The sequence below is a fragment of the Drosophila tropicalis genome, unplaced genomic scaffold, assembly GCF_018151085.1.
Source record: "Drosophila tropicalis isolate 14030-0801.00 unplaced genomic scaffold, ASM1815108v1 contig_593, whole genome shotgun sequence".
NCBI lineage: Eukaryota > Metazoa > Arthropoda > Insecta > Diptera > Drosophilidae > Drosophila > Drosophila tropicalis.
In genome coordinates, this window is record NW_027173070.1 from 3,833,348 (window position 1) to 3,843,895 (window position 10,548).

Below are 10,548 nucleotides of genomic sequence, written 5' to 3' on the forward strand. Positions count from 1 at the left end.
AGAATAAAGAATTATTAATATGAAACTGCACTGTACTTCTTCTTATACCATTTTAAAGCTGGATATAGCGTCATCTCTCGTAAACGCATCCAAAGCACAAGTTTTGAAGAATCACACCGTGTGAGCTCCAACTAAATTGAATCATGTTTCATTACTCTATGCGAATGAATCAAAAGAGTATATCAAATTCGTGTCGTTGCATTTATTGCGCAATGTTGTTGTTTTTGTTGATGTTATTTTCTGCGTGTACTTGTTTATTTTTTACCCACGTCAAAAGTTTTGTCCAATAACCGATTCCGATGCTGATCCCATACTGTCATATTAATACAACATTTTTGGGACGTAATGATTTAGTTACTCTTGTTAGACTCTGGTTACAGCTGAACCTATCACACATAACAAGTGCGAAGGACTGGTCGAGCTCACTGTACTGGTGCACGGTGGAGCTGGCGATATAGGTGATGCTGGTATACCATTTAAAAACATGGAGACTAGATTTTTGGCGCGCGCAAAATTTAAATAAAAGTGTTTATCGTTATCGATATTGTCGGAGCAAAGCTATCGACGTTATCGGATCAACGTTATCGCCATCGACGTTATCGGAGTAGCAACAAGTTGGCAGTTCCGCTGCAACCAGCTGCTGTTTGTTTGTCATCCTTGTCGCACACAACAAACGTGTCAAATTAGCTTTTGTTTTGCAGGAGTTTCTGGACAGGATAGGGTCATCATGGTGGACGATAGCACTAGAAAAACGTTGAGCAACATTCCTTTGTTACAAACCCGAGCTGGGCCCCGTGATAAAGATATTTGGGTGCAAAGATTAAAAGAGGAATACCAGGCGCTGATTAAGGTAAGCAGAATCAGTAATAACAACGCAGTTAATTAACAAATTTGGTAAATTAAAATCTCGTAGTATGTGGAAAATAATAAGCAGTCGGGTAGTGATTGGTTCCGTCTCGAGTCGAACAAAGAGGGCACCAAATGGTTTGGAAAATGCTGGTATATGCACAATCTTCTGAAGTATGAATTCGAGGTGGAGTTTGACATTCCAGTGACATACCCAACCACAGCTCCAGAGATAGCCGTTCCCGAGTTGGATGGCAAAACAGCAAAAATGTACCGAGGCGGCAAAATTTGTCTAACAGAACACTTTAAGCCTCTGTGGGCAAGAAATGTTCCCAAATTTGGCATTGCCCATGCCATGGCTCTGGGAGTGCGTAGTAAATATTTGCTTTTGATTTTTACATAAAAAATTGATCTTATTTGCTTTACAGTTGGCCCCCTGGTTAGCCGTTGAGATACCCGATCTCATTGAAAAAGGAATCATCAGCTACAAGGAAAAATAGGAGGAACAATTGTTAGATCAAATTTTAATGAGAACAAATGCATTTTGTATATTCTGAAAAAAGTCATTTGTTTTTTTTTTATTCTCATTTTTGCAAATATTAGTCAAAAGTCAGATGAAAAAAGATCATTGTAGCGTAGCCTAAGATTTGCGGTTTGAATTTGCATTTGGATTTTCATGGTATTTCTATATTATATAGATTTAGAATTTCATTTGGTTTTGCTGCAATTATTATTTGATCTGTGAGCTTATTATTCCTTTCAATCAGATCCATTCATTTCCCTCGTTGTTCTTTTTAGTTCATGTTATTGTTATTATTGAGCTGCGACGACTGACGCCAATTGTCGGACCAAATTGAGCTTGGCGAAGTGAAAGGATCATATTGTGTGGGCACTCCATTGGGTGCCATTGCGTTGTGCGTTGGTTGGACAGCCGCATTTATTTGCGATTGACGGTTATATAAATTGGATTCTAGGCCAGGTGGTGGTCGTATGGGTCCCACACTGGACGAATGACTGGGTGAGCTATTGGCTGGATTTGCCCAATTAGCATAAGCCAATGGTGACCAGGATGTTGTCCAACTTTGCTGCTGGTGCTGCTGTTCCCTCTGCTGCTGATGTTGTTGTTGTTGCTGCCTCTGCTCCAAAGTGGCCAAAAGTAAAAGTTTCTCTTGCTGTTCTAACTCTAATTGCTGAAGAAGCAATTGTTGTTTCATAATCAACTCGCTGCGTTCCCAACTTCGTGACTGCTGCTCTCGTTCGATTTTCCGTTCGTGTTCGCTTCGTTCGTAAAGATCTGCAAAGGGTTGAAAATAATATTAGAGAAAACTAGTTTTTTATAAAGAAATTTTCGTTCACTACCATTTACAACTGCTGCTGGCAATTCTCTATCCATGTTGGCAAATAGTGAATTGCTAGAAGAGGCTTCCAAGGGCTCCCACATGGAGGATACGTTAGTGACCGGCGGTGACAAGTTGGGTGGTGTGCCAGACTTGCGATTCTCTCCAATTGGTCCCAATTCACTTGTGAATAGTGGGGGACTCCATTGATTGCCATTGTCCAAGTTGGTTAGCGTTGCATTTGTCTGCAGGACATCGCGGAAGGATACACGACTGCTGGTCTCCCATGGCGAGGTAATGCACTTGATGGCATCAGGTGACGCTGGTGGCGATGAGTTATTCGTTGCTGTTGTGCCAAAGTTCAATTGTTTTTGTCGTTGCTTACGTTCCGCTTTTTTATCCAGCTTTCCTAACCCAGTTGAAGCCACTCCATTACCATTTTGAGGCAAAAGTTTCTGTTTTCTTTCACGCTCTCGTCCTGGAGTCTTGCCAAGTTTCTTGACGGATGAACCATTTTGTTCCTTAAGCACGCGTTCATTGTTTATAAGCACGGACTTGGGTGATATGTTTTCTGGCTGCGGTGGATTTACAATTGCAGGGATCACTGGAAGAATTTCTACCTTTGGTTTGCTCGCAGTTGGAATTGGTTGGACTTGCGCTGGTTTACTTTTCTTTTGAGGGCGCACATTTAGATTGGCATTCACTACAGTCGGAGGCGATGGCGTTAGAGTCTTGGTTTTGGTTTTCACTTCTTGCATAGGAGGAGGGGAGGATGTAACAGTTGGCTTTGCTTTGGTTTTCTGTAGATGTTTGCTAAAAGCATTTATGTCCATGCTCCATGTGGACCATGTCTTGGGTTTACGGGTTGCACCCACTGTGCTTACTCCGGTCCCAACTGATGCTATGGCACTTCGTTTGCGGAATTCCTTTTGACCATTTTTTATCTTTTGTTGCTGTTGTTGTTGTTGTTCTTGTTCTGCTTTGACTAGTAACTCCTCGGCCTGCATCTTAACTATATTTCTTAGATTAAAGGTCGGCTGTACAGGCCCTCTATAACGGGCTGCATCATGAGCATTCTGTTGGGCTACTATAGCCCGTGCATCAAAAATGGCCGCAAGAAGGACCAAACAAAAACTGGCCAAGAGCACAATGAGAGCTGTATTTCTTAAAGGAATTTCCCACGATGGTCGCGGCAATTGGGCACCACACGTTTCCACGTTTTCAGGAGGGATTTGCGCCATCAATATGTAATTTATATTATACGTGAGATTGGTCAGCAATGTTAGGGTGCGCTGTACTCGAGATGAGCTGAAATCCGGACTAAATGCAATTTCTATTTTACGCGATTCATTCTCACCAAGCTCAAAGCTTTGGCAGTCCAACACCTTAAAGCCATAATCCTCACACGATTGTTTGCCAATCATAAAGCCATCGATACGCATGGGAACCACTCCCGAATTGCGAGCCGTAAAACTGCGAGTAACCAACGAAGTGGGAAGCGGATTGGACTGACAATCCTTAAAATGTTCGCCAGTCATTTCGAAGAGCAGCGGCGTAGTCGATCCCGGTCGACGATTTCCAAAACGAAACTGTGATTGAACAGCACGAGCCTGCAACCACACGGCTTCATATAGAGTCAAGTTATTTCGCACATGGAGGAGAGTACAAAATTTATCCGCCGTCTTGGAACTAAATTGTATGGGTATAGTTAGGCTAGCGCTACCAGGCAAGAGTAGGGGTGACCCGAACGGTGCCTCTGGCAATGAGAAGACATCACGATCGGTTAGATAACAACTGGCGGAGCTTACATCGATAACCTCGTGGGGCAGCGACAATTGTGTGCGCCTCGCATAAGTGGGATCCGATAAGAAGTAATCCAATAAAAGAGGATGCTTGCTGGGATTATTTAGTGTTATCCATTGACGCTGAACTTGCATTACCTCTATGGCTGGCGTGGGGGAATGGGCTGAAATTGTACCAATTTGGGCCACTCTATTGGTATACCAAAATCCAATTCCAGCGGCGGCAATTCCTCGCTGTGTAGGGTCAGCGAGATGGCTTGAAGTTGACGTTTAAATTGTCGAAAGATCTCGACACGTTGTCGTAGCTCCACGCCATCGTATAGGAGATTATTGTTGATATTTCCCACGCCCGCTGGTCCACCCACTATAGTGGGAAATATGGCCTCCGCATTAGAGGATTTCTTAAGATAACACTGTTGGCCGCACATAGACGAAGGCTCGAAATATATACGTCCCACTTTGGTCAGCGTTTGAGCCGCTATTGTTGATCCTTTGCCATTGAAATCCTTGAAACGCAATCCAGGACGGGTAAACGAAATGCTCTGCAGATGCACATTGTGGCTGAAGCTGGAACGTATACTTAAGACCGATGAGCATATTTTGCCAGGAAAACATGACTTAAAGTCCAGCTGCTCCTGCTCAATGTCCAATTGACCCACCAAGGCCCGGAATTTCACCTCAATTCGAATCACTTCATGGGGTGTCCATATCTTGAGAACGACTGAACTTGGATCTGGCACAAAGGTTTGGATGGATACTACAAAGATGGCAATATCGCCCTCATTTAGCTGGCTGCAGTATTGCAATTTTGTGCTGTTTCCATACAATAGGCCCTCGATCTGGTCAGCTGCTCGAATGCAACCGAAACTGCTCTTGAATGAGACATTTTTCGGTGGACTAAAATGCCAATTTGGAAACTTAATTGGCAATGGATTATCATTACGTAGGATTACATAGCCATTGCGCGACATTTCAGCAAATGGCACAGTGCCCAAGTCGAGCTCCAAGATTGAATCCTGCTCGATAAGATGCTGGCGATTTAATTCAAACGCTTGGGTTGAGACCTTTAGGCGACCACTACAGGCCACCACGGGTATGTGAAAACTTGACACATTTGTATCTATGTGTAGTGAAGATTTTAAGGTTACTTCATTATTGATTAAATTAAGTTTTACCAACTCTACAGAGTCGCCAGGTTGAAGTAATAGAGGCAGAGAACCGCTTAGTATGGCTACATCCAAAAGGCTTTCATCTATGGCCTGGGTGAGGCTCACATTGAAGAGCACCAGAGGATGGGCAAAGTCATTTCGCACCAACAAAGAGCGTTTTCGTTTAATTAACGTTGATTCCAACATATCCTCATCGAGATCTTTGTCCGTTATCAAGTGATTCGTCACAAATTGTGTGATATTTCCATCATAGTCCAAGCCACCTTTGAAAATTTCTGCTCTCACTAGGACAGTAAATTCACTTTGGTCCTCGTCTCTTTCTTCTTTAAGGATCAACAGATCGTTGATCGTTTCGCTCTTATCAAACAACTTGGGATCCAGAACAATGCTCGATATATTTGCATCAAACGTGAGACCTGGTATATCTCGTAGATAGCTACCAATTAGTAAACGCTTTGAAGGATCAACATGCTCATTCTGCATGTCCAATTTAAAGATTAAAGCCTCCGAGCCTCTCTGCGTGGCCAGGCGACCAAAGTCTGCCAAAGGATTACGTGCATACGCTGCATGTCGTGCTAATATCTCAAATTCCACGGGAATAACCAAAATGTTCTCTTCCTCCATATCTTGTTCCGCTATTTTGATGCGTATATAGGCGCTGTGCTTCCCAGCGGTTCGTCCATGAAATGATATTCGAATTACTGGTTTTAGTGTTTGTGGAGGAATTTCCCACAAGTTTTGAGGGCCCTCAGAGACGCCACTGGGGAGTTCTAACTGAAATTCACCTCCACTGCTGTAGACCTAGAGTTAAAAGAATTTTAGTATGATCATCCAGTCGTTACACTTACGACACTTACCTCTAATATCTGCAAAGGACGATCGTGAGGGTTATACATGTGTATTTCTGGAGTCAAGGTTGCATTCATTGGCGCCTTAATGCCCACCAGAGGCTTCAAGCGGTAAGGACATTCCCCGCCCTCCCCTCTGACGGCGAATTCTGCTCGACCGAATGAAGTTTGTATAAGCAGATCAGATGATATGGCACCTAATTGTCTAGGTAAGAAGACCACACTAAATGTTGTATTTCCCTGTGGCGGCACTTCGCGCGTTCCAAAGAAACTACTATAGAAATCCGGACTTGGTCCGGCAACGGAATTCAGTTGCACTGTGCGATTCATATGCTGATTGATAAGCGTAACTGTCTGGGTCCGTGCCTGACCCACAGACCAGAGACCAAAGTCAAGGTGAGGCGGGACAAAATGCAAGTCGCGTAATAGTTCGCTTTGCTCTCGTGTGTGCGGCTCCGGCAGCCCCATGAAGCCGTTTCTTTCCTCCAACTTCAGCATTTGTTTGGAGTCTACTTGATTATTGGCATTTGCACTGACCTCAGCGCTGGCTTTGGATATGTCCAGACCCAGGCATAGGGCTGACATTGCAATTATCAGCAATGGCATCGATGATGCAGATTGTGTTTGTCTGTGCATTTTGTTGGTATTTGTGGTCTCCTGTCTTGCTCTTAACGTTTGTACTCTCTGCTCCACTCAGGCAGACTTTACCTCTGGCCCTGGTTGTGATTATGATATTATTCAATGTCTTATTATTTGAATTGCCGATATTAAAGGGTTTCTCTATATAATCTATATCTATTATCTATCTTGTATTTTTTTGTTTCTTTACTTATCAGCTGTCCTCTACTACAACAACATTTTGCGGTTAACAGTGCAATATTTGCCGTTAACATTGCCCAGTGGCTCCATCGGCTCGCTCTACTCACGAAAGCCAATTATCACTTTGCAACACTGCCTCAAAATACGCGCCAAAAACAAGACAGTCTGGCAACGGAAAATCTAGAATAACTGCGTTTACCAACACTTAAATGCAAGTTCATCACTAGTTGCAAGTCCATCACTAGTCGCATTACGGGCAAGTTGGAGGAATACCTCAGAAAGAGTGGAACTTTGGAGAATCTGATTGCTTATGTTTGCGATGGATGCAACGTAAATATGAAGTTTCGGCGGGAGTACAAGGGCAAAGTCCCCATTGTTTGGGACTACCTGCATTTTGCCAAATTTGCAATCAAATCACACCACCACATCGACGAAACACTGCATGCCATCTACGGCACCTCGTACAGAACTACCACCTACATGGCTGCAGTAGATGAGATGTTCGTAAAGAACACCTTGCCGTCGGAGATGCAACAGGCGTATGAATTGGAAGTGAGCAACATAAAGAAGCTACTTGGGCGATTAAGTAGCTTCTATGAAAAAAACGGAATCAATCAGGACATTATAATTAAAGAATGCAACAGTAACATGCTTGAAATGATTGGTCTGTTTATCCGATTTGCGGGCGAACAATATTTAAGAGTAATAATGCCCAAAGCATTAACTATTAACCAAAGGAGACAGGGGCTTAAACAGATGGCTTTCATTATATTTAAAAGCCATCCTGTTTTTAAATAGTAATAAGCCAACCATTTTTTCCCTTTCTTTTCCTTTTGTCCGTTTGTCCGTAAAATAAGATACATATGTAAATTTCACTTTCACATCCTGATTCGTTTTGTACTCACTTCCAAAAATTTTTTTTTACAATGGACCAAAATAATAATATGAGTAATACAAATCAGGGACCGTAACTGTTATAAGATAAATCTAAAAAAATTAATAATAATAATTATTTTGAAACTTTTTCCATTTAACTCAGAAATAACTCTTATTTTGGATTTTTAAAATAAAACTCAAGAATAACTTTAATTTTTTTTTTTCAATGCTTTCACCTTCACTTTCTGAATGCTTTCATATTAAACACTCGAAATCAGAAAGTGTCTTTCAAGTATTTTTCATTCATTAGCAAAAGAATCAATAATTATAAGATTAAAACATTTAAATTGACTCATCAATATTTATTATTAATTATTTCTTTATCTTTTAGATACTCTGATGGCACTGTCAAATTGCGCAACTAAATATTTAGCTAATGTATCAAGATATTCTATATCACTTGGTACTGGGAAGTGAGACTCACGATTTAGCAACATGACTAACAATCCGCAACTGTACCCAATTTACATTTCGCAACTGTACCTAATTTGGAGAGCGAGAGGGACAGATAGTTTAACTTTAAATTGCTTTTCTTTCATTGTTGCTGGGTCTTGAAAAGAAGCGGAGGTTTCGGAAAGAAAAACTGAAAAATGAACGACAAAAATTTGGAGAAGATGGTAAGTAAACTAAAATACATATATATTTATTATCATAAATATGCATATATTGCTAAAAAAAATATTTATTTATTTCTTTATAATTTAATAAATTAAATTTCTAATTCTTCTCCCACAGCTTGACTATCTAACAGAAATGAACGCCTCACATGATCGCCATCTTGTGAGGCAACATGAAATGGCCATGGAATTATTGGATTCCTCGTTGGCCCGCCCACCACCGGCATCAAGACAGCAAACTTCAACACACACAGCAACAGAAACACAAAGACGCACTTCGACACACATAGCAACAAGCACTCCAACACACACAACAAGAAGTACAGCAACACACACACCATCCCACACTTCAACACACATATGTAGCAACAAGCACTCCAACACCCACAACAAGAAATACAGCAACACACATAGCATTACGCACACCAACACACACACCATCCCACAATTCGACACACATAGCAACAAGCACTCCAACACACATAGCATTACGCACACCAACACACACACCATCCCACAATTCGACACACATAGCAACAAGCACTCCAACACACATAGCATCACACACTCCAGCACACACACAGATACAAAGGCTTGTATCTTATTTTCTATCTGATACAGATACACCAACACAAATACCATCACACACTCCAACACGCACACCGAAACGCCCATCACACACACCAACACACACACATACACATATCAATTTGAATGAGGACCTCGTTTTGGAGGACTTTGAGAATATTCGCGACGAAATTCGAAAAGTCTTCCAAAAAGGGGTCCTCATTGAGGTTGATGTATCGGGATATTTTGTGTTGTTCCAAGGCGGAAGGATACAGCGCTGCGTGATATGTGGGTCCCAGCAGACGAAGAAAGCGCGTGTGCAACACCTGCTCGTGTGTGTGGTACTTCGCCTGCTGGGCCGCTACACAGCGCAATGCGATATATGCGCTTTCTTTAAGAGCCGGCAGCAGCAACGAGTAACCAACCACCAAAAGCAATGCCCGGGCCATGCTGCGTTTGCGCCATTGCGGGATTTATACGAGCAACTGCAGCTATCGGAGAACAATAAATTGCTCGATTTGCTGGCCCACATCCCGAGAAGGGGTGCCAATATGGATTACATAAAAAGCATTATGGATGAGCCCAAAAGAAAAAAAAGTTGATAAAAGAAAATCGCCTCTTTTAGGAAGTTTCCCAGTTTCCCCAATTTCCTAAATTTTGTAAACACATTATATCTATTATTAATAATAAACAGAAATTATAACGTTTATTGAATACATATGTAATTTTAATTTTACAGAAAAAAAAAAGCAAAACAAAACATGCAAAATGAGCGCATATACATACAGTCTGTCAAGAAACTCTTTACACTCTGAAAAAAAACGAATTTTTTAACTTTAGATACGAAAAAAACAGCTTTTTATTTAAATTAACGATTTATTTTCAATTGTAATCAGTAGATTATTCAATTTTATGTTAAATTTAAGAAGAAAAAAAACAAAATCATTAACGCAAACAAAAGAAAAACAACAAAAAGGAACTTTACTCAATCTTGACACTGTCAAGAAACTCTTTACACATTTCGTTTTGTTCATCTGTTTTGCTCTTATTCGTAGAATTAACGGTGATTTACCGTTAACTATGCTTTTAGAACTTTATCACGCGGTTCTTCTTTTGCATTCCCTTTGATTTGATTGTGAAAATTCGTTGAGTAAGCATCTAATTACCGTAATAATCAGATTTTTAAAATGCCCGGCAAAAGATTGACCTTTGAAGTAGTTCAATTGATTTTATATAATCGTCAATTGGGTAAATCTGTTTCAGAACTCGTAGAAATGTTTTCCGTATCAAAAAAAACAATTTATAACGTTATAAATCGCGCGGAAAAGGAGGGTCGCCTTGAAGTAAAGGATGGAGGTGGCCGTAAAAGAAAGATATATAAACGTGCCGACCGCCTAATCATGCGAAAAATTGACCAAAATCCGCAAATTTCGGTGAGAACCCTTGCTAAGGATCTTAAGGAAGAGTGTGACTTAGTCGTATCACACGAGACTGTGCGCCAAGCCATCCTACGGCATAAGTACTTTTCTAGAGTGGCTCGCAAGAAACCGCTACTGTCTTCAATTAATATTGAAAAGCGCTTTACTTTCGCTTCTCGTATGGTGAAC

General features: G+C 41.2%; 2 protein-coding genes and 1 long non-coding RNA gene across 5 annotated transcripts; 2 read left to right on the plus strand and 1 right to left on the minus strand.

The window, feature by feature from the left end:
• The first annotated feature begins 631 nt into the window (after positions 1–631).
• On the plus strand, positions 632–1,412 carry Ufc1 (Ubiquitin-fold modifier conjugating enzyme 1). The gene is made up of 3 exons (XM_068289113.1): positions 632–850; positions 914–1,213; positions 1,275–1,412. Exons 1-3 carry the CDS (start codon positions 728–730, stop codon positions 1,344–1,346), a joined length of 495 nt encoding a protein of 164 aa, XP_068145214.1. The 5' UTR covers positions 632–727; the 3' UTR covers positions 1,347–1,412.
• Positions 1,356–6,865, minus strand: Tmem131 (Transmembrane protein 131). Its single transcript, XM_068289112.1, is given in 4 exon segments — positions 1,356–2,140; positions 2,206–4,137; positions 4,140–5,955; positions 6,012–6,865. Coding segments are annotated over 4 exon segments (4,875 nt in total). The 5' UTR covers positions 6,639–6,865; the 3' UTR covers positions 1,356–1,640.
• Positions 6,866–7,043: 178 nt separating this feature from the next.
• LOC137576239 (uncharacterized) lies at positions 7,044–9,657 on the plus strand. 3 transcript variants are annotated; one of them, XR_011032276.1, is made up of 3 exons: positions 7,044–7,769; positions 8,089–8,374; positions 8,493–9,657. It is a non-coding gene; the product is annotated as an uncharacterized lncRNA (long non-coding RNA). The 3 variants fall into 3 exon arrangements; XR_011032277.1 differs by having other exon boundaries at positions 7,055–7,151; XR_011032275.1 differs by having other exon boundaries at positions 7,044–8,374.
• Positions 9,658–10,548: the final 891 nt, after the last annotated feature.

Coding starts and splice junctions, on each gene's coding strand:
- Ufc1 (XM_068289113.1), top strand. CDS start 728: ATGGTGGACGATAGCACTAGAAAAACGTTGAGCAACATTCCTTTGTTA. Junction 851..913: donor AATACCAGGCGCTGATTAAG/GTAAGCAGAATC, acceptor AAAATCTCGTAG/TATGTGGAAAATAATAAGCA. Junction 1,214..1,274: donor CCCATGCCATGGCTCTGGGA/GTGCGTAGTAAA, acceptor TTTGCTTTACAG/TTGGCCCCCTGGTTAGCCGT.